The sequence below is a fragment of the Microcaecilia unicolor genome, chromosome 2 (genome assembly GCF_901765095.1).
Source record: "Microcaecilia unicolor chromosome 2, aMicUni1.1, whole genome shotgun sequence".
Classification (NCBI taxonomy): domain Eukaryota; kingdom Metazoa; phylum Chordata; class Amphibia; order Gymnophiona; family Siphonopidae; genus Microcaecilia; species Microcaecilia unicolor.
The window spans coordinates 182678528-182703352 of record NC_044032.1 but is presented as its reverse complement, the minus strand read 5'-3'; the positions used below and the strand labels follow the sequence as shown (position 1 = coordinate 182703352).

General features: G+C 47.3%; 1 protein-coding gene across 1 annotated transcript in view; it reads right to left on the bottom strand.

Moving 5' to 3' along the window:
* SNX2 (sorting nexin 2) overlaps nt 1-24825 on the bottom strand; it is a 154171-nt gene that overhangs the window by 122618 nt on the left and 6728 nt on the right. The window contains 1 exon segment of the mRNA XM_030193541.1: nt 10288-10405. Within this exon segment, the coding sequence (XP_030049401.1) occupies nt 10288-10405 (118 nt within the window).

Sequence of the window (24825 nt, the reverse complement as noted above, 5' to 3'; positions counted from 1 at the left end):
ACCAACTAAATTTATAAGCTTTTTAAATGCAGTTCAAGTTTGTTTCTATACAAATCGGCATAAGCAGTCACTCTTTTTCTCTTTTACCATAACAGGATGTATCGGCAAAGCATTCAACAATTGATTCGTCTCTACCTGTGTGGGATTGTGTGTTAATTCAAATTCACCGTCATCTTTTTGTTTCAGTCCCACCACAGGTTGACAGACGAACGGATTCCTGCTGCCAAAGCACATACCTCGCCCTCAGAAGCAAATGGTGCCTCCGAATAAGACTTATGCAACCACGCACCCTTGATACACTTGTTTTTCAAGTCATCTCTTAACTCTTGTATATTGTTCCACGCCGTTTTCACATTTTCTTCATGGGCCATATTATTCCACCAAGAGAATATGATCCTCTTATGACTAGTGTGTGACTGTCCTAAACACGACAATGCCATCTGGTATCAGCTTATCCGGGACAAAAGTGCCTCACGAAGGGAAACTTAAAAGCAGTATTACCACTAGTCAGAGTGCCACCTGGCAAGTGGCTCCAGTGCCTGTTTGCCATGACGGTGCAGCAGCCTTATTTGCAATATCATCTATTTTCTTTTGACACTCTTCATACTGCGCCTGACACTCTCTGCCAAAACATTTTCTCAAGGAATTCCCCCAAGTCTTTACTTACCCCACCGGTGGGTCCATCAGACAGACGCTGAGCTCCGAAATCCCTATCACAGCACCAAATTCTGTAGTCCAGTTCCGGTACCTAATAGATGCATCCTCGGCTCTTGCGTCTCTGAGCCCAAGGTCTGTACAAAGGAATAAGACACCACCACGAAACGTACTTGCAACTTTACTAAAGCTTTAGGGAGGTCAGTTTCAACAGCTGCAAAGAATAGCAGCCTTGCTCAACTGACTTCTAACTTCCTTTCTAAGCTCTAGCTTTTTATTAGCAACAATCAAGCATGAACACATATTCCATACATTATCACAAACTTGGCGGACAATGTACTCTCTTCTCTCTCATACATTGCTTGTAACATTTACTGCACACTTTTTCTTCTCTTAGGCTGAACTACACACACAGTTCCTGGGAAGACTACATACAGTCTCTTTAAAGACTTTGTAATTGTAATTATAATTATTTACTATGTAAGCCGCATTGAGCCTAAAATGTGTGGGAAAGCACGGGGTACAAATGTAATAAATAAATAAATAAATACATACATACATACACATTTCCTCCTTTATGCTTAGTTTCATGTCTAGGCTTAAGGTCCTGTATAGTACATTCTGATTCAGCAATAACAGATAGTATTCACAGATCACTCCCTCCAAGGTTACAGCTGTCATCAAAAGAAGATTTTAATAATTCTTCTTTATAATAATGACTCCATTTCTTCTGGTCTCCTATTACACCCCACTGACACTAATTCTCCACTTTTCCTTGGTCCCCTACTGGACCTCTTCCACAATTATCAGTTCATGAAGATGAGAGAAAAATCGACTTGAACAGCTCTTGTAGGTTGTGCACCTACATGAAGTAAAGCCCTTACTTCTAAGTTTTGAAAGATGGATAAAGACAATGACTAGAGAATTTGGGAGGATGGATGTGATCTAGATAGGAAGAGGAGTCCTGATAAAATTCTAAAAAGGCAGGAGAGAATTAAAAAAAAAAAAAAAAAAAAAAAAAAAGAAGAAGTGAGCAGCAACATACATTTTAAATTTTGAATGTTTCCTCCATTAACTCTGAAATTTACTGTGAAACTATAGAACAAAAAAACATCATGGCAACAGGTTTTTGAGTGCACACTCCACCATTTTGGACTATTTAGTTCCTACATCTATGGGTAATATACAAACAATATAAATAAGTGCATGGCCTAGATGCTCAAATGTAAACAACACCATGAACACCTGCTTTGAAGATGCTGAAGAAAGGTCAGCCATTTTGAAAGTGCTTGGTAAATGCTGAATCAGCGAGAGAGCATACATGCATTGTGTTTATCACGTAAGAGAGACTTAAAGAATGTGTCAGTAACACTTTTTTTTTATATTAGCAGCAACTGAAAGTTGTTTCACCCTGAAGCAGCGTGAGGATAGTGCCGGGTATACTTTTACGGTCTGTGTCCCTCAAATGACAAGACAAATTCAGATAGGCTGGAGTGGGCTTTGACGGCAACTCCAGTAGTTGGAACATAAGGACAGAGCCGGGCAAACCTCTACGATCTATGTCCCAGAAACACCAAAGAAAGACCATGATCAATTATAGGGTATGATACATACCTGTAGCAGGTGTTCTCCGAGGACAGCAGGCTGATTGTTCTCACGACTGGGTGACGTCCGCGGCAGCCCCCACCAACCGGAAAGAAGCTTCGCGGGACGGTCGGCACGCAGGGCACGCCCACCGCGCATGCGCGGCCGTCTTCCCGCCCGTGCGCGACCGCTCCCGCCAGTTGAATGACTAGCAAAAGATGAAACACACAACTCCAAAGGGGAGGAGGGAGGGTAGGTGAGAACAATCAGCCTGCTGTCCTCGGAGAACACCTGCTACAGGTATGTATCATACCCTTTCTCCGAGGACAAGCAGGCTGCTTGTTCTCACGACTGGGGTATCCCTAGCTCTCAGGCTCACTCAAAACAAGAACCCAGGTCAATGGAACCTCGCAACGGCGAGGAAACAACAGAAATTGACCTACGAAGAACAACTAACTGAGAGTGCAGCCTGACCAGAATAAATTCGGGTCCTGGAGGGTGGAGTTGGATTTACACCCCAAACAGATTCTGCAGCACCGACTGCCCGAACCGACTGTCGCGTCGGGTATCCTGCTGGAGGCAGTAATGTGATGTGAATGTGTGGACAGATGACCACGTCGCAGCCTTGCAAATCTCTTCAATAGTGGCTGACTTCAAGTGGGCCACTGACGCTGCCATGGCTCTAACACTATGAGCCGTGACATGACCCTCAAGAGCCAGCCCAGCCTGGGCGTAAGTGAAGGAAATGCAATCTGCTAGCCAATTGGAGATGGTGCGTTTCCCGACAGCGACCCCTAGCCTGTTAGGGTCGAAAGAAATAAACAATTGGGCGGACTGTCTGTTGGGCTGTGTCCGCTCCAAGTAGAAGGCCAATGCTCTCTTGCAGTCCAATGTGTGCAACTGACGTTCAGCAGGGCGGGTATGCGGCCTGGGGAAGAATGTTGGCAAGACAATTGACTGGTTAAGATGGAACTCCGACACCACCTTCGGCAGGAACTTTGGGTGGGTGCGGAGCACTACTCTGTTGTGATGAAATTTGGTATATGGAGCATGAGCTACTAGGGCTTGAAGCTCACTGACCCTACGAGCTGAAGTAACTGCCACCAAGAAAATGACCTTCCAGGTCAAGTACTTCAGATGGCAGGTATTCAGTGGCTCAAAAGGAGGTTTCATCAGCTGGGTGAGGACGACGTTGAGATCCCATGACACAGTAGGAGGCTTGATAGGGGGCTTTGACAAAAGCAAGCCTCTCATGAATCGAACGACTAAAGGCTCTCCAGAGATGGCTTTACCTTCCACACGATAATGGTAAGCACTAATCGCACTAAGGTGATTCCTTACTGAGTTGGTCTTGAGGCCAGACTCTGATAAGTGCAGAAGGTATTCAAGCAGGTTCTGTGCAGGGCAAGAACGAGGTTCTAGGGCCTTGCTCTCACACCACACGACAAACCTCCTCCACTTGAAAAAGTAACTCTTTTTAGTGGAATCCTTCCTAGAGGCAAGTAAGACCCGGGAGACACCCTCAGACAGACCCAACGCAGTGAAGTCTACGCCCTCAACATCCAGGCCGTGAGAGCCAGAGACTGAAGGTTGGGGTGCAGTAACGCTCCGTCGTTCTGCGAAATGAGAGTCGGAAAACACTCCAATCTCCACGGTTCTTCTGAGGACAACTCCAGAAGAAGAGGGAACCAGATCTGACGGGGCCAAAAGGGCGCTATCAGAATCATGGTGCCGCGGTCTTGCTTGAGCTTCAGTAAGGTCTTCCCCACCAAAGGTATGGGAGGATAAGCATACAGGAGGTCGGTCCCCCAATGGAGGAGAAAGGCATCCGACGCTAGCCTGCCGTGTGCCTGAAGTCTGGAACAGAACAGAGGCAGCTTGTGGTTGGTCTGAGAGGCGAAAAGGTCCACCGAGGGGGTGCCCCACTCTCGGAAGATCTTGCGTACCACTCTGGCATGGAGCGACCACTCGTGCGGTTGCATGACTCTGCTCAGTCTGTCGGCCAGACTGTTGTTTACGCCTGCCAGGTACGTGGCTTGGAGGAGCATGCCGAACCGACACGCCCAACGCCACATCCCGACGGCCTCCTGGCACAGGGGGCGAGATCCGGTTCCCCCCTGCTTGTTGACGTAATACATTGCAACCTGATTGTCCGAATTTGGATAATTTGGCAGGACAGCCGATCTCTGAAAGCCTTCAGTGCGTTCCAGATCGCTCGGAGCTCCAGGAGGTTGATCTGCAGATCCTTTTCCTGGAGGGACCACAGACCCTGGGTGTGAAGCCCATCGACATGGGCTCCCCACCCCAGGCGAGATGCATCCGTCGTCAGCACTTTCACGGGCTGCGAAATTTGGAATGGACGTCCCAGGGTCAAATTGGTCCGGATGGTCCACCAGAGCAGTGAAGTGCGGCAACTGGTGGAGAGGCGGATGACATCTTCTAGATTCCCGGTGGCTTGGAACCACTGGGAAGCTAGGGTCCATTGAGCAGATCTCATGTGAAGACGAGCCATGGGAGTCACATGAACTGTGGAGGCCATATGACCCAGAAGTCTCAACATCTGCCGAGCTGTGATCTGCTGAGACGCTCTGGTCTGCGAAGCCAGGGCCAAGAGGTTGGTGGCCCTCGCTTCGGGAAGGTAGGCCTGAGCCGTCTGGGAATTCAGCAGCGCTCCTATGAATTCCAGAGACTGAGTTGGCTGGAGATGGGACTTTGGGTAATTTATCACAAACCCCAGCAGCTCCAGAAGTTGAATAGTGCACTGCATGGACCGGAGGGCTCCTACCTCCGAGGTGTTCTTGACCAGCCAATCGTCGAGATATGGGAACACGTGCACTCCCAGCTTGCGTAGGTAGGCCGCTACCACCACGAGGCACTTGGTAAACACTCGTGGGGCAGAGGCGAGCCCAAAGGGCAGCACACAATACTGAAAGTGCCGTGCGCCCAGGCGGAATCTGAGATACTGTCTGTGAGCTGGCAGTATCGGTATGTGAGTATATGCGTCCTTTAAATCCAGGGAACATAGCCAATCGTTTTTCTGAATCATTGGCAGAAGGGTGCCCAAGGAAAGCATCCTGAACTTTTCTTTGACCAGGAATTTGTTCAGGTCTCTCAGGTCTAGGATGGGACGCATCCCCCCTGTTTTCTTTTCCACAAGGAAGTACCTGGAATAGAATCCCTGCCCTTCCTGCCCGGGTGGTACGGGCTCGACCGCATTGGCGCTGAGAAGGGCGGAGAGTTCCTCTGCAAGTACCCGCTTGTGATGGGAGCTGAAAGACTGAGCTCCCGGGGGACAATTTGGAGGCAGGGAGGCCAAATTCAGGGCGTATCCGCACCGCACTATTTGGAGAACCCACTGGTCGGAGGTTATGAGAGGCCACCTTTGGTGAAAGAATTTTAACCTCCCTCCGACCGGCAGATCGTCCGGTACGGACACTTGTAGGGCGGCTATGTTCCCGTGGATCCAGTCAAAAGCCCGTCCCCGGCTTTTGCTGTGGAGGCGCAGGGGGCTGCTTAGGCGCACGCTGTTGACGAGAACGAGCGCGCTGGGGCTGTCCCTGTGCCTGACGAGGCCTTCGGGCCGGCTGGTTGTACCTACGCTTCGCAAAAGAATAGGGTGTAGCCTGCCGGGCCCGGGAAAACGTCCACCTGTGGAGGTGGATGCTGAAGGCGCCCGGTGGGAGAGCTTGTCGAGAGCGGTTTCCCGCTGATGCAGTTGGTCCACCATCTGCTCGACCTTCTCACCGAAAATGTTATCCCCCCGGCAAGGGACGTCAGCCAGTCTCTGCTGGGTGCGGTTGTCCAGGTCAGAGGCACGCAGCCATGAGAGCCTGCGCATCACTATACCTTGGGCCGCAGCACGAGATGCCACGTCACAGGTGTCAAAAATACCCCTGGACAGGAACTTTCTGCACGCCTTCAGCTGCCTGACCACCTCCTGATAAGGCCTGGACTGCTCCGGCGGGAGCTTCTCGACCAGGTCCGCCAGCTGTTGCACATAGGTCCGCATGTGGATGCTCATATAGAGCAGGTATGACTGGATGCGGGTCACGAGCATGGAGGATTGGTAGGCCTTCCTCCCAAACGAGTCCAGAGTGCGAGACTCCCGCCCCGGGGGCGCCGAGGCGGTATCCCTCGAACTCCGTGCCCTCTTGAGAGCAGAATCCACGACCGCTGAGTCATGGGGCAATTGGGGCCGCATGAGCTCTGGGTCAGAGTGGATCCTGTACTGGGACTCTGCTTTCTTGGGAATGGTGGGGTTAGTTAATGGTCGCACCCAGTTCCGGAGCAGCGTCTCCTTCAGGACATTGTGCAGCGGCACCGTGGAGGACTCTCTAGGTGGTGATGGATAGTCGAGGACCTCGAGCATCTCGGCCCTCGGCTCTTCCACAGAGACCACGGGGAAGGGAATGCTGATAGACATATCCCGCACAAAGGAGGCAAAGGAGAGACTCTCAGGAGGTGAGAGCTTCCTCTCCGGTGAAGGCGTGGGGTCCGAGGGAAGGCCCGTAGACTCCTCTGAGGAGAAATATCTAGGGTCCTCCTCTTCCCCCCACGAGTCCTCATCCTCGGTATCGGACATTAGCTCATGTAGCTGAGTCCTGTACCGGGCCCGGCTCGACGTCGAGGCACCGAGGTCTCGGTGTCGTCGAGCGGTGGACTCCCGCGCCGGCGGGGACGGAGCTCCCTCCATCGACGTCGACGGGGACTCCACCTGCGTGGCGGTCGAGACCGGCACCGCAAGCGGCGGCGGTGTCGACAGCCCCGGCGCCGGGCTAGAGCTCGCCGGCGCCACAGTCATCGGCGCCGAGGGCGCAAGCACCCCCGGCGCCGGCACAGCCTGGCGCATCAGCCCTTCCAGGATCCCCGGAAGGATGGCTCTGAGGCACTCGTGCCGGGAAAGGCGGTGGGGCCGGTAAGGGTGTCGGTGCCGGAAGCTGCTGGGGGCCAGGAGACGGCACCGAGGTGCCGGAACCCCGACGCGTCGGTACCTCCACAACCGACGGAGACCTCTCCTCACGACGATGACGCTTCGGCGTCGTCTCCTCTCCGACATCGGGATGCACCGAAGGCGACCGGTGACGACGCTTCTTGTCTTTCTTCCGATGCACGTCACCGGCGCCGGAGGGCATGGAGGAGGAGGAGGTCGATCCCCCTCGGTCTCGAGGTACCGGGTCAGACAGGGTTCGGTCCCGCGGCCCACGAGCTGAGGGCGTGACCGGGGCCGACTGCCCACGCGGCCTCTCACCGGAGGACCGGCGGGCCGACAGGACCTGTTCTCCTGGGGTCGCTGCCATCGGTGCCGATGTCTCGGGCATCGATACCGGTACCGAAGGGCCGGGCGTCGATACCGATGCCTTCGAGGTCGACGTCGAGGGGCCGGCGCAAGTTCCAAAAAGACGGTCCCGCAGAACTTGCCTCGCAACCTGAGTCCGTTTCCGGAGACCGAGACACAAAGAACACGACTTGAGATTGTGCTCCGGCCCGAGGCACTGGAGGCACCAAGCGTGGGTGTCGGTCTGCGAGATCGGCCGGCCGCAGCGACCACACTTTTTAAATCCACTCGGGACCTTCGAGGACATCGACGGAAAAATCGCGTCGGCGAAGTCAAAGTCGTCAATGGTGGCTAAAATCACACCACGAAAACCAAACGACCGAGCGGCCACTAGGCCGCAATGTGGCGTCCCCGCTGGAAGCGAGGGGAAAAAAAAGGGAGCGCGTGTCCCACACGCGCAGGGTTTCTTTTTTTTTTTTTTTTTTTTAAAGGAAACCGGGCGGTAACTAAAACCGATAAACAAAATAAGAAAAAAGCACGATCAGCGTATACGCGATCGAACGATCCGGCGGCTGAACAGAGAGAGCGCAAAACACGACTCTCTCCAGGCGCGGAAAAAAAGGAACTGGCGGGAGCGGTCGCGCACGGGCGGGAAGATGGCCGCGCATGCGCGGTGGGCGTGCCCTGCGTGCCGACCGTCCCGCGAAGCTTCTTTCCGGTTGGTGGGGGCTGCCGCGGACGTCACCCAGTCGTGAGAACAAGCAGCCTGCTTGTCCTCGGAGAAATAATATCACGTTCATTGTTGATTTAATCTTGAATTGATAATGAATGTGACTGCTGGGCAGACTGGATGGACTGTTGAGGTCTTTATCTGCCGTCATTTACTATGTTACTATATGTAGAACGGTGGCCAACATCGGGGTGATTGCTGCAGCTGTCAAGTTCAAGCTATGTAGCTGGTTTATATTAGATATGTAAAGACAGATATTATGATAAAACATTTATAAAGAAAAAAAAGAATTTAATGACTGACGATTAAAAAAAAAAAGGGGGAGGGGGAAGGTTTTTTTTAGCCAATGATCAATGCAGTAGGATCATTTGAAATAATCATCTGCATTTTCTGAGACTTTTTCCTTCCCAATCGTTATGATATGTAAGAAGTAATTCTTACTCTGAAAAGTAACTGAACACGGTTTCAGTGAAGTGAATTTTATGTGTGATATACTGGGAATTTCAGTGTAGTAAATACTCATGTGTCATACTAATTTTTCTGGGTGGGCTTCCAAAGTGAGTACGTGAATTCTATTTTGAACAAATATTTTGTTATTGTGGATACTATCAATTTTATAGCAGTTAAAATGAAACAGGCAGCTATCTTTTAAAATATAAATTAAAATATAATTTAAAATATAAATTAACATATGCATCCAGTTTCTCCTATTTAGGTACGCAAATATGGAATGAATTACCAAAACATATAAAAACAACCCACGACATAATTAATTTCCATAAACTATTGAAAACCAACCTATTCAAGATAGCATACCACACTAATCCATCCTAAATGTCAACTAAAAAAAAAAATATCTCTATTTGCTGTTATATAATGAACTTTAGTACATGAATACCTAATCATTTCTATCTCCATACCTCTAACTATGTATTTCTCTTTTCCGAAATTGGTACTCACTATTACGGAACAATGTAAGCCACATTGAGCCTGCAAATAGGTGGGAAAACATCGGATACAAATGCTACAAATAAATAAATAAATCTTTTATTGCTTTTCATTTAGCAATGCAGAATTTTCCTGATGGATTTGATTTAAATCAAAATTCACCCATTGGTGGGGGACTGTCAACACATCCCTCATCCCCAAACAAGTCAGTCAACCACTTCTGGAGCTGGATGTCTGTCTGCCGGGGAGGGGGGGGGGGGGGCAAGGGGTGGGGTGTAGAAGAAGAGAGCTGAATGTCTGTGTACTACAGGGGTCAAGGGAGAACTAAAAGAGAGCTGGGCGTCTGTGTGCTACAGGGGTCGAGGGGGGGAGAAGAGAGAAAGCTCGAGAAATGTTTGAAAGGATTCAGTTATGGGGTTGGCTGTTGGGAGACAGCTACAGGAGGTTATCAAGAGAAAGCTATTGGGGGGGGTATGTGCTATGGAGTAAGGTCTGGGTGAGTTGAATGAGAGAGAGCTGTGTGTGCTGGAGGAGAGGAGTTTGAGAGAAAGCTCTGGGGAGTATGTGCTAGGAGAGGCAGAGAGAGTCATGGGGAATGTGTGTGTGCCAGAAGCAGGGATACAGACAGAACTGAGAGGGGAGAGGAGTGTTGCTGGGGGGACAGAGAGAGATCCAGAGTAAATAGGGTGGAGGGAATGTCCACCCTAGAAAGGTAGCCCACATGAAGCCTTGTTAATCAGGCGATTCGGAACAGTAGAAGCAGATGTGTTACTGAGGAGGAAATTCTCCAGCAGCCCAGTAAAGGGGGGGAGGGGAGAGAAAAGATTGTGACATTTCTGTCAGGGGAGGGGCAAATGATTTTGAGAGAGGCTGCTGCTTGTGAGTGGGGATGTGAATGTGCAATTTATAAATGTATATAAATAATTCCAGTTGTTCTGAGTCTGGCTCCTAGATCCTAAGAAAATCTGTCGAGGCCTGGGTTAGCAAAAGTTACAATATGTTCTAGAGACATTCAAACCAACATGCAGCTTGAGTCACCATTCTTTGAAAACAATGCTCTTTAAAAAAAAAAAAAAAAAATGGACAGGAAACTTACCAGCAAAAAGATCTTCTTGGTCATCATCTAGATTAATTTCTGTGGGCTTTGGACCATTAGAATTTATACTGATGTCTTCTGCAGGAAGACTGGCAGGCTCTGGAGATGAGGGACTTGACTATAAAACAAGAGGGGGGGGGGGGGGGGGGGGGGGGGGAAGACAAGTTTGATGCAGTCAAAACTCCCCCCAATGTACACAACTGCAACCATATACTTGCTGTAGTCCTATCAAAAAGCTGACACTATTTTTTTTAAACAATGCTAATGCAGTGGAGAAGAAATAACAGGAAATGTCATCAAGTGTCAGCTATTTTTATTTCCTACTTCTATGGAATACAAATGGACAAGGAACTGGATTAATAATGGATTATTCACTTCCTCATCTAGCTCCAGTATTCTTCATGGCACCGAATACATGAAACTTATTCACAAGCGAAAAACTTTGAAATGGATTTAAAATCACTCAGTCTGGCCACTAGCACACAATTCAATTTCTAGTACTCAAACAAAAGATCTGATTGCTAAAAATGTCTTAAGTGCAGGGAACATATATTCAAATGTGTATCTTAAAAACTGGCAGTATTGAAGATGATTTTCAGTTCTAGTTTTAACACCTGGACTATAATTAACCATAATTATGAACATCTTTGAACTGGTGGACACCATCATAGACAGGGACATTTAAGCTCATTTTAAAAGTTCCATAAGTTACTATGTAACTGTGTAAGTCTAAGTGCTTTGACAATACGCCTGTTTACTTTCAAGCTAATTATGAGTTTTTAGGGGTAGTGAAAAGCAAAGATACTTACCTGTAGCAGGTATTCTCCGAAGACAGCATGCGTCTTATTCTCACAAGTGGGTTGACACGGGTTCAGTGTCACCCAGCTTGGCAAGATTGTCAGAGCAAAAATCCAGAGCTTTAAGGAGTGCAGCACTCCAATGCGCATGTGCGAGTGCCTTACCGCCCGCCAGGCGAATCAGTTTAATACAAAAGCAAGAAACTAAACAACTGAACATTAAAAAGACATTTTTCCCCTCCGAAGAGACACCACCTTGTAGAGGTGGAGGGGCTTGTGTGTTTCAATGACTTAGAGGGCTATGCTGAAGGGTTACCCATATCAGACAGGCCTCTGAGGAGAAACCAGACAACGAGTGTCCCAAACTGGGAGAGTGGTAAGATGGTGACCTGAAGTTCGTATGCCCAACGGCCTAGCTGCCCTCTGAAGTTTCACCTTCTTTACGCAAATTTCCTCTCTGCAATTGCAGTTACCTTGAGAGGAAGGGGAAGCGACATTGAGCCTGCAAAGAGGTGGGAAAATGTGGGGTATAAATAAATAAACTGGCGGATGGCCAGCGTTTTATCCCCTGAGCAGCAAGTTCGGGACCGCTGCGCGACCAACTGCCCACAGATGAAAGGGTTGGCGAGTCCTTTGATTAGCGCCGGCGAAGGAGCGTCGATGCTCTTGGACCTGGAATAAACAACTCCACCGCTCCCAAATTATTCAACCACCATGTCCAAAGGAGTGGAGGAGTGAGTTAGAGGTATATGCTGAAACGGAGGACGTTTACAGCAGAACCCGAATCGGCGGAACCACTCCTAAACACCTAGGAGAAATCAACTTGGAGTTTTTGGCTCCCGTGGAGGTTACATTGAATACCATCTGGAAGGCACTTCGGGACCTAACGGTGGCAGTAAATAATTTTGTTTCAGATATAATTTTATTATCTCTGGGAAGTCACCTGCTGAGCCCTCAGGGAACCTCCCATTTTGTGTCCTGCAATAGATAGCCTGACCTTAAAAACAGCTCGTACCCCAGTAAAACCGAGACATGCCAATACCATCCCTCTCCCTTTACACCCTATTAGCCTTATCTAAAGGCTATCCCCCCCCCAAATTCCGCCTTCTCAAAACCTACCCAATTTAGCCCCCCATTACCCTGTTATAACTAACCTCCACAACTTCATCATGGCAAACAACAGTCCTCTTACTCAAATATAACAAAAAAATTTCCATCACTTAATTAGAGTTGTCAACACCATCAATGCGCTTTTCTTCAATGTTCCCCCCCATGTTAATCAAGAACTAAAACTGTTGGCACAGTTTCCAGAACTGTGCGGCTCTTAGCGAGTTTAATTTATTCAGCATACAAACTCCCACGTTATTCTTGCAAGACTGTTTGAAGAGTGAAGATGTTTGGACACCATGCGATGAAGCTAACGGAGAACATACGATAGCTGGAAGAGAACAGAACAGTTATCCAGAGGTGGTGCCTGTGGCAAGAAAAGTCAGGAGGCATTAACAAACCAGGGGAGACCCAACTTGGAGATTTGCAGGGATTAATGACAGGATGATGGGAGCTGACTAGGAGAAACGGCTGGTGGGAGGTTCAGACTGATTAGGATAGGGCTGGGGCAGTGTGTGTATTAGGGAACAAGAGTTTTAGAAGAAAAAAATTGTTGGTGGAGACAAGGTGGGCTGAAAGAGTCAGTTTAAAGCAGGTGTTCTCGAAGTCCACAACCCAGCCTGGTTTTCAGGATTTCCATATTGAATATGTACAATATCTGTTTGCATTCACTGCATGCAAACAGATCTCATATATATTCACTGTAGATATCCTGAAAACCAGGCTGGGTTGTGGACCTCAAGGACATCTGGTCTAGAAGATCAAACTTCATTTTATTTATATATAAAGGGGAATAATCGAAAGGGGTGCCCAAGTTTTCCTGAGGACGTCCTCGCAGGACATACTACTACTACTACTTAACATTTCTAGAGCGCTACTAGGGTTACGCAGCACTGTACAAATTAATAACTAAGGACGGTCCCTGCTCAGAAGAGCTTACAATCTAAAGGACGAAATGTCAAGTTGGGTAGTCTAGATTTCCTGAGTAGAGGTGTTGTGATTAGGTGCCGAAAGCAACATTGAAGAGGTGGGCTTTGAGCAATGATTTGAAAATGGGTAGGGAGGGGGCCTGGCGTATGGGCTCAGGGAGTTTGTTCCAAGCATGGGGTGAGGCGAGGCAGAAAGGGCGGAGCCTAGAGTTGGCGGTGGTGGAGAAGGGCACTGAAAGGAGGGATTTGTTTTGAGAGCGGAGGTTACGGGTAGGGACGTAAGGGGAGATGAGGGTAGAGAGGTAAGGAGGGGCTGCAGATCGAGTGCATTTGTAGGTTAGTAGGAGAAGCTTGAACTGTATACGGTATCTGATCAGAAGCCAGTGAAGTGACTTGAGGAGAGGGGTGATATGAGTATATCGGTCAAGGCGGAAGATAAGACGTGCGGCAGAGTTCTGGATGGACTGAAGGGGGGATAGGTGGCTAAGTGGGAGGCCGGTGAGGAGTAGGTTGCAGTAGTCAAGGCGAGAGGTAATGAGAGAGTGGATGAGAGTTCGGGTGGTGTGCTCAGAGAGGAAGGGGCGAATTTTGCTAATGTTGTAGAGGAAGAAGCGACAGGTCTTGGCTATCTGCTGGATATGCGCAGAGAAGGAGAGGGAGGAGTCGAAGATGACACCGAGGTTGCGGGCAGATGAGACGGGGATGATGAGGGTGTTATCAACAGAGATAGAGAGTGAAGGGAGAGGAGAAGTGGGTTTGGGTGGGAAAACAATAAGTTCAGTCTTGGCCATGTTCAGTTTCAGGTGGCGGTTGGACATCCAGGCAGCAATGTCGGATAAGCAGGCCGATACTTTGGCCTGGGTTTCCGCAGTGATGTCTGGTGTGGAGAGATTCAGCTGGGTGTCGTCACCATAAAGATGATAGTGGAAACCATGAGATGAGATCAGGGAGCCTAAGGAAGAGGTGTAGATTGAAAAAGGAGGGGCCCAAGGACAGATCCCTGAGGAACTCCAACAGAGAGCGGGATAGGGGAGGAGGACGAAGGGGCGTCCATCTTTCGTTTCGATAATACGGTCGGGGACGCCCAAATCTCAACATTTAGGTGGTCCTTAGAGATAGTCGTCCCCGATTTTCGGCGATAATGGAAACCGAGGACGCCTATCTCAGACACGACCAAATCCAAGCCATTTGGTCATGAGAGGAACCAGCATTCATAGTGCACTGGTCACCCTAACATGCCAGGACACCAACCAGGCACCCTAGGGGGCACTGCAGTGGACTTCAGAAATTGCTTCCACAGCATAGCTCCCTTACCTTGGGTGCTGAGCCCCTCAACCCCCCCCCCCAAAACCCACTACCCACAACTGTACAACACTACCATAGCCCTAAGGGGTGAAGGGGGACACCTACATGTTGGTACGGTGGGTTCTGAAGGGCTCACATTTACCACCACAAGTGTAACAGGTGGGGGGGATGGGCCTGGGTCTGCCTGCCTGAAGTGCACTGCACCCACTAAAACTGCTCCAGGGACCTGCATACTGCTGTCAGGGAGCTGGGTATGACATTTGAGGCTGGCATAGAGGCTGGTAAAAAATATTTTTAAATTTTTTTTATGGTGGGAGGGGGTTAGTGAACACTATGGGAGAGTAAAGGGAGGTCATCCCCGATTCCCTACGGTCGTCATCTGGTCAGTTCGGGCACCTTTTTGAGGCTTGGTCATAAGAAAAAAATGGACCAAGTAAAGTCGCCCAAGTGCTCGTCAGGAACGAACTTCTTTTTTCCATTATCGGTCGAGGACACCCATGTGTTAGGCACGCCCCAGTCCCGCCTTCGCTATGCTTCCGACACGTCCCTGTGAACTTTGGTTGTCCCCGTGACGGAAAGCAGTTGAGGACGCCCAAAATCAGCTTTTGATTATGCCGATTTGGGCAACCCTGGGAGAAGGATGCCCATCTCCCAATTTGTGTCGAAAGATGAGTGCCCTTCTCTTTCGAAAATAAGCCTAATAACGCTCCAAGTGTGCCTCAGCCACTGGACTGGCTAGATCAGCGATTCCCAAAACCTGGTCCTGGAGGCACCTGTCAGTCAGTCAGGTTTTCAGGATATCCATAATGAATAATCACACCACTGCATGCACATCTCTCTCATGAATATTCATTGGGGATATTTTGAAAACCACCTCCATGATCAGGTTTGGAACTACTGGACTAGATTATTACAGAGGGACCCTCCAGGCCACCATCCACTTTATCCAGCACTGATCCTAAACTCTATTTGTCAATGTGGTCCTGCATTAAAATATTACTGTACTAGGGGGTTTACACTTCCATTCTGTTGCCCTATGCAGCTATTAGGCATTATCACTTATATTAAATAAAATCGCCAAGGTTTATCCAAAATCTATATTTGCAGTTTCTAAGATAATTGAATCTTCGAAACATCAAGCACAGAAACATCTGCAAACTATTCTCAAATCATATTCTGAATCTCCAAAGTAAATTACTTTCAAGACAAAAAGTTTACAGTATCTTGTAGACACCGATTTCCTAAACCACCTTTCCCTTTGGAAAGTAGGCTAAAAAGGGTAAGCCAGCAACAGCTATCTCCATTACCTTCCCCCACCAAATCCACACAAAATTTGCTATGTGCCCCCAAAAGTAGAACCCTTTAGTTTTAAGTGAAACTTCCATTAAATCTACTTTTTGTATTCCAGTCTATATTACTATAAGGACATTGGGCGTATAAAAACATCACATCTATGGATCTATCTGTCCTCCTGTATGTGTGTTCCCTCCCAATGACTTTGGACTGTTTATCACTTATTCAAAATTGCTACCACAAATGATAAAGGAAAAGTGAGATCAAATGTCTGAATGCTGTACCGGCAATAACTTTCCATACTTAGAATCCAGTCTGGTTTATTTCTTGTAAGGAATCCAGCAAGGTCAGCTAAAATCTTGGGAAGATTAGATTACATTATATTTTGGCATATTTTGAAAGCTACACTGTAGGTCAATAATCAGGCAAATTTCTATTGCTGCTGCTAGCTTAGTTTTGCATGTATTGGTTTAATTACCTTTTTTCTACTTGATATTCCTCCCCACAATGCCGTGGACTTTGTTAGTATTACTATAACTTGCCGTGTCATTTTACTATTATTGGATGTGTTGTTAATATTTAATTTTCTTTATTTTCTGTACAAGATTTCATTAGATATTCACACATTATCTTGTGGTTTCTGGCTAGTTACTGGCAGATCAACTTCAAGTTATCCCTATCAATTGCTACTGCATTTTGGCTTCAATGGAGAAGCCTTCTTTAGGAGAACAGAAACTGTTTGTTATATACGTATGTATAATAATAAATCAAGAAAAGGAGTACACACAAATGATATCCCTACACCTCAAAATGCAGTACAATACTAAAAGCATTGGATTTCTAAATTGAATTCTCACATCAACAGTAATAAGTCCAAACACAGCGAGTATAAATGTGCTCAGATTCAACACTCACTCCAATGTGAGACAAGCTATAGGAACAATCATAGCACAAATTGTTCCATTGAATATAATGTAAATTGAATGCAAGTTCAATGTAGTAAGCTCATACACAGCAATAAATATAGTAGATTAACTTATCTGAATAGATTTTCAGTTATAAGGGGAACAGGCTACTTGCTCCTTCCAGGAATCTAATGCAGTTATTTGCAATCACAATCTGAAATGTCCCACGATGTATCACCACCAGTGAATTAAAACCAAAACTAAAATACACTCCTCTACCACATCTCAAGCGATCCCCAACACAAATCTGGGTTTCGATACTGCTTCATCAGGGGGTCACTAACGGGTGGACATATACTCCAGATTGGGGGAAATATTTAAGCACATCACCACTCTGTACAGTATCGCCCAATGTGTAAAGGTTTTTGACAGAGATCTACAATTAATGAGACTTTTAGTAAGATGTGCTACTATGACTCCCACAGACAAATCAGCAGACCACCGCTGGGCTAGCAGTGTCAGGTCAAAAGCTGGCAAAGCATCCAAAAATGTACCTGTGATGGAAACATAGCAGAATCCTCTGTTGTGCCTCTAAACTATAAGCCTCTGACAACCGTTCATACACCTCTGCCATCAGTGCCGAGGGTAGCAATGAAGATACATAATGGTGTAATTGCAAATAAAGAAAGACATCTTTAGTGAACAATTGATACGCCGCACGGAGGTCAGTGATTGGATGCATGGTGCCTTGATATGTCACTACTTGAAAAAGAAATGATAGTCCTCACTGTCGCCACTCAAGTTGGAATAATTTGTGTTTTTCATAGAAGCAGGCCCGTCACACCTGAGGAAAAACTGTTACCATGGACAGACAGGAATAGTGATACACGAGATGGCAGGTTCAAAAATTTTATATAACCATTTCCAAGTCACACATACAGGTTTAAAAATTGGATATGAATGCCAAAAGGAGCCAAGTTGATGCACCTTGGCATGTAATATAAAACTGAAATGCAGCAGGTGGGACAACACAATATCCACTGCTGTTTAAGAAAAACAAGAGACCATTCTGTACCAATTATGGATGTGTCTCATGCTACAAGCTATTGCAGTGGTTCCCAAACCTGATCATGGAAGCGCCCCAACCAGTCAGCTTTTCAAGATAAACATAATGAATATTCAATGAAAAAAATCTGCATGCATTGCCTCCACTGCATGCAAATCTCTCTTATGAATATTCATTGTGGATATCCTGCAAATCTGACTGGCTGGGGTGCCTCCAGGATCAGGTTTGGGAACCACTGCGTTACTGAAAAAGACATGGGCCCGCTTTCCATTCCAAAAGAAAAGTATTAACATTTTTTTCAAATGCCTATCCTGGAAAACACTTAGTACCAGAGGTAGCATTTGGCATACATACAGCCAACGAGGTAATAAAATCATAACACAATTTTCCCCATTAAAGATAAGGGATAGGTTTGCCATGCTTTCAATATGCACTTTGTGTCAAGAAAGAGAGGATCAAGGTTGCAGGCACCAAGTTGCGTATTTCACGGGATCACCACCCCCAATGACCTCTTGACAGAAAGTAGATACCCATTGGAATCAAAATTCCAAAAATATGCCACAGGGCCTCGGAGCGGGTCAGACTCATGTCCGTCTACCCTCACAGCATCATGTGACTCAAGGAAGCAAATCTTATTAGAATTCCCCAGGACCAGAAAGGCCTATAGGGGGTACTGGATATCTCTTGGTGGACTACTTGGCAGTGCTGGTGTGTGCTGCATGGGAGGGTACAGAAACAGAAGAGTAGGGGACTGGATTAGGCAGCAGAATATTTAGTTGTGTGTCTCCACCCAAACCTTACACCCTCCCTCTCCTGTACCCAGAAATAGGAAAGGGGAAGGTCTAGGTTACGCAGCAGAAAAGCTCTTCTGTCTGCTTCAGCTTCTGTCTGCCTTCTTCCCCTCATAATCACTGTAGACAGCTTGGGGGGTGGGTGGGCTTGAGTAGCAAGCAGAGGAATATCTGCATGCCTGTGCTTACAAAGGGTGAGAAAACAAGGTAAGGTTGGGAAAGAGGAGTGTGCAAGGGCTCATGTGGGGGAGGAGGGGGGAAATGAGAATGTTCAAAATGTCTCTACGTCTGCCTTCTACTTGCAGTTGCCTGTCACAACTGCCGTGAAGATAGAAGCAGTGAACCAGTGCAGAGGGTTCAGATCACCTAAAATGAGTGAGCTAGTTAGAAGGGGAGAAAACATATGGGCCAAAGCTGGATACGGGTGGGGGGGGGGGGGGACCACACACAATTTTTAAAGTAAATTAAACACTTAACGCATTAAGGGCTAGATTCTATTTATGACACCTAAAAAAAATTATAATAATAGGCGCTGAAAAAATACGCTTAGGCATATTCTATAAACTATTCTAAAGGCACAGTTAATGGAATACACCTAAATTTTGACATAGTTTATAGAGTTCGCTCAGCGCCCGTTTCCTGCAATTATATTTAGTTGCAGGCATTTATGCCATCTAAAACCTGGTGTAAATGCTGACGCCCAAGTTACTTGAGGAACAGGTACATTCTACAACACTGTGCGTAAATTCTAGGAATGTAAGTGACAGAGAGCTAAAATGTTTCCCTTTACAGCTTCCATACAAAAAATAATAAATATTCAAATTATGATGTCAGCTCAATAACACCACCACAAACCCTCCACTGCTGTGGACACTTTGGAGATCATTATCAAAAAAGAAAAATGTCCAAAAAGTAGTATAAATCTGCATCTGAACATTTTTCTCACAAAAACATCCAATGGTATTGTCAAAAACAATTTTTAGACGTTTTTCTATGAAGTCCGTCAGAAGTGCGATCAAATCACAAGGGGGCGTGTCAGGGGCATGTTACAGGTGGGCTCTGGGCATTCTCTAACACTTTGACGTTTTTCAGCCATGATGGAAGAAAACAAAGCCATTCAGGACTAAAACTAAGACGTTTTGAGCTAGACCTGTTTTTATAATACGTCATAGTTTACGTAACAGGATATAAATCTATCAGAATAGTAATGTCGGCCATCTTTGATGGTAACCGTCTGACATACTTGTGGTGAGTGAAGATCTTTCTGTGGGTTAAGGACATAATGATAGTAATATACGCTGAGAATACTTATTTTCTTTATAGGAGACTACCTAAACATGGATCTATGTGGTTGACATCTGGTCTCCAATGCTGTGTATATAAGGAAAATTAAAAGCCGAAGCTAAAAGCTAAGTACCTGGATATACTAAGAACATGTTATGCATAATAATTTGAAAAGTTTTATATAACTATCAAAACGCTATTAAGCCTAATATATTTGAAAAAAAGTAAAAAAGAAAAAAAAGAAGAAAAACTTTTAAGGAAGTACTCTTAAGGATTGATAAGGATTGCGTTACGCCCCTTTTTGATATATGCTAGGCTCATTTAGCCTAATTAGGGGAGGGTACGCCGCAGGGGCGTAGCCAGCCTTCCGTGGGGGAGGGGTCCAGAGCCCGGGGGAGGGGCACATTTTAGCCCCCCCCCCCCCCCCGGCCGACATTGCCACCCCCCACTCCCGCCGCGAACCTGCCGCCGCTGCAGCCTACCTTTACTTTTGCTGGCGGGGGATCCCACTCCCCGCCAGCCGACGTCTTCTTCTCAGTCGCTTCCTGCTCTTCAATTTGTTTGCTGACGTCCGACGTCAGCAAACAAATTGAAGAGCAGGAAGGACTGAGAAGACGTCGGCTGGCAGGGAGTGGGATCCCCCAACAGCAAAAGTAAAGGTAGGCGGCGGCGGGGGCGGGTTCGCCGGGAGGGGGGTCCGGGGGTGAATCTGCGGGGGCCCCGGCCCCCTCAGGCCCCACGTAGCTACGCCACTGGTACGCCGATCTGACTGATCCTATAAAAGATAATATTATGACTTTCTGACTCAGTAGATCCGATGGAAATTATGTACTGTTGAAAATAAATAGATGGAAGTAGAGCATATATATATATATAAGAGTTGATTGTGAGCTCCCTTCTATATAAATACAAATTGGTGCCTATTACTATCTTTATAATGAATAAGGCACAAAAGGTGCCCTAAATGACCACATGACCACTGTAGAGAATCAGGGATGACCTCCAGTGGTCACTAACCCCCTCCCACTCCCCAAAAATGTGATTAAAAACATGAATTGTTAGCATGCAGGTCCCTGGAGTAGTCTAGTGGTGGGTGCAATGAACTGGCCTAGTGGTTAGGGTGGTGGACTTTGGTCCTGGGGAACTGAGGAACTGTGTTCGATTGCCGGCACAGGCAGCTCCTTGTGACTCTGGGCAAGTCACTTAACCCTCCATTGCCCCATGTAAGCCGCATTGAGCCTGCCATGAGTGGGAAAGCGCGGGGTACAAATGTAACCAAAAAAAAAAACTGCAGACAGGTGGACCCACGACCATACCTCCCCTTACCTGTTACACTTGTGGAGGAAACAGTGAGCCCTCCAAAACTCACCAGAAACCCACTGTATCCACATATAGGTGCCCTCTTCACTCATAAGAGCTATGGCAGTGGTGTACAGTTGGGGGTAGTGGGATTTGGGTGGGTTCTGGGAGGCTCAGAAGACGAGATAAGGGAGCAATGGTGAGATGTGTATCTGGGAGCCATTTTATGAAGGGCATTGCAGTAGCCCCTAGGGTGCTCTATTGCTTTCCTGGGATGTCTGGGGGACCAGTCTACTAAAAATGCTGGCTCCTCCTACATTCCAATGGCTTGATTTTGTGTGTTTTGCACTTGGACTTTTTTTTTTTCAAAAATAGACCAAAAAACAAAATGTCCAAATCACAAACCTTGTTCAAATCAGTATTTTCGAAAAAAAAGATAAGACTTTCTTTTTTTGAAAATGAACTTCTCCCCTATTCAGATTTTGGATGTTTTTTTGCAAAACGACCAAAGTCGGACTTAGACTTCATATTGAAAATGCCCCTCTTTGTGAAATAACACCCCCCCTCCACACACACACACACACACAAATGAACTATTTAAACTATGTAGCAAACAGAACCTATATACAACTACAATGACTCTGGACACAAAACTGTATCTTTGAAAATACAACAGTGCAGTTATGGAACAATGCATTACCTGCTGGAAAAGTTGAACATGTCAGACTGTCAGATCCCCACACAGAAAACACTCCAGCAGAACCCCTCATCTCAGTCCACACACACAAAGCATATATCAACCCACATCAAGGAGACATTATACCTTACCTGCTAATTTGTTTTCCTTTAGTCCCTCCGGAGTGGCCCAGGATTGGACTGATGGGTTGTGCACTAATTCCAGCAGGTGGAACCTGAGAAATTCTGACTCTGGGAGTCAATAAGAGCCATGGCCATGTGACCCTAGACTCAGTATCTGAATAACAAAGTAGGAAAGAGAAAATCCCATCGTCTGTGGCACCAATGAGCAGCCAAGCCAGCACTGGGAACAACATGCTTGAAACAGACGCCATAACTCTGTACCTCATATATGCAAGTACAACTCGCCCTGGTGAAGATGTTTGAAAACCAGAATATCAAAACTTCCTGAATTTGTTTGTTTTCACCATTTTTGTGTGTTTTGTTTTTTTTTAAACTACAAAAGTGAAATGCACAGAGCAGCCCCGCCCGGAGCATATCACACAAACAAGACAAACAAATTAACTACTCTTCAGTACAGCCAAGAAAATATTGAGCTGAGACCACAGGAGGGACCTGGACCGGTCCGGAGGGACTAAAGAAAAGCAAATTAGCAGGTAAGGTCTAATTTCTCCTTCCTTAGTGTCCCTCTGGACTGGCTCAGGATTGGACTGATGGGAAGTAAAGCAGTGCCCTTAAGGGAGGGACCCCAGCAACCCTGCCATAAGAACCCGAGCTCCAAAGATCACTTCCTGACGATATTGAATGTCCAGTCTGTAATGTTTAGAAAAGAAATGCAAAAACGCCCACGTCGCAGCTTTACAAATGTCCACTAGCAGAACCAGAAACCTCTCCGCCCAAGACGCTGCTTGACCCCTCGTAGAGTGGGCTTTAAGTTTTTCCGGGACCTGTTTCCCTGCCAAGAGGTAAGCCGAAGCTATCAACTCCTTAAGCCACCTCGAAATAGTGGGCTTGGAAGCTGCTAGTCACAATCCCAAAACCGGCAAAACAACTGACTGAGAAAGACAAAAACACGAGACAACTTTAAGAAGAAATGAGGGAACCAGACGTAAAATTGCTTGCTCCTGTAAAAATTCCAAAAAAGGAAACCTACAGGAAAAGGCCTGCAATTCTGACACTCGGCTAGCCGATGCTATTGCTACTAGAAATACCGTCTTGGGAGTTAAATCCTTCAAGGAACATTACGACAAAGGTTCAAATGGAGACCCTGTAAGGATGTAAAGCACCAAATTCAAATCCCAGGCTGGAAAGATATCCCTTACCAGAGGGCAAATGAGACTGACTCCCAGCAAAACAACCGGGAAACATCTGGATGACTAGCTAAAGACTTACCTTGGACTTTACCCCGAAAACAGGATAACGCCGCCATCTGTACCTTCAGGGATGCCAGTGCCAATCCCTTATCAAAACCCTGCTGCAAAAAGTCCAATATTTCCGCTACGGAAGCCCGAAGGGGAGCGAGACCCCTGCTCAGAACACCAGCCTTCAAAGACTCTCCAAGTCCTAACATAATTTAAAGACGTCGACCGACGACACAAATGGAGCATGGTGGAGATGACCTGTGAAGAGTAAACCCTATTCATCAAATGTGCCCATAAGACAGAATTGAGCTGGGTCTGGATGAAGAATCAGACCCAGGCCAGAAGACCTACCTGATCCGGGAGATGGAGCGGAGGAGCTGACTGAAGACGCATTAGATCTGCGTACCACGGCCTGCGAGGCCAAACTGGAGCCACCAGGATCACCGGTCCCCTGTGCATCTCGATTCTTTGAATGAGTCGTCCCAAGAGGGGCACGGAGGGAATGCGTAAGGAAGATCCTGAGGAAAATGCTGGAGAAGAGCATCTATGCCCTCCACCTTGATGTTGAGGTGAACAGATCCAAGAGAGGAATCCCCCAGCGATCAGTGATCATTCGAAATGCTTACAGACTGAGGGACCACTCTCCCAGATCTAGTGTGCCAACTGAGAAAATCTGCCTGAATGTTTTCCACTCCTGCTACATGCGAGGCTGAGAGAGCAGACAGACACTCCACCCAGGTCATGAGAAGTGTCAAATCCTGCTGCAAGATCTAACTTCTGGTCCCTCCTTGTCGATTGACATGAGCCACCGCAGTCATGTTGTCAGTCAGAATGCACACAGCCGCTCCTCTGACCAGCGAACAAAAGGTTTCCAGTGCCAGCTGAATCGCTCTGATTTACAACAGGTTGATTGACAGGAAGACCTCTTGGGATGACCACACACCCTGAGCAAACTGTCCCACGCAGTGGGCTGCCCAGCCTCTGAGACTGGCATCCGTTGTTACCACTATCCACTGGGGCATATCCAGCAGTTTCCCCCCAATCAGACTGCTAATCCGCAGCCACCAGAAGAAACTGCTGAACTCCAAGGCCCGAAGAGGCAACCTCTTCTCCAGAGAGTCTGACTGAGGAGACCACCTGGACAGAAGAGAGGACTTAAGAGGTTTCATGTGGGCCCTGGCCCAGGGAACCACCTCTATCAATGCTGTCATGGATCCCAGGACCTGCAGATACACTCGAGCACAGGGAGTGGGGGCATGTGCAACAAGGTCTGAATCTGTGACCGCAACTTCAGAAATCTGTTTGGAGGGAGAAAACTCCGACCTTGTGCCGTGTCAAAGGACACCCCCAAATACTCCAGAGACTGAGAAGGAATGAGACAGCTCTTGGCGAAGTTGATTACCCAACCGAGGGACTGCAGGACCTGAACTACCCGAGCCGTGACCTTCACACTGTCTTGGTACGACTTTGCTCGGCTCAACCAGTCGTCCAGGTAAGGATGAACTAGGATGCTCTCCTTCCTGAGGGCGGCCGCCACCACCATCATCACTTTGGTGAAAGTGCAAGGAGCCGTGGCTAGACTGAACGGAAGCGCTTGAAACTGAAAGTGATGCCCCAAAACTGCAAAGTGAAGAGACTTCTGGTGAAGGGGCCAGATCGGAATATGCAGATACAATCCGACGCAATCAGAAATTCTCCTATCCTG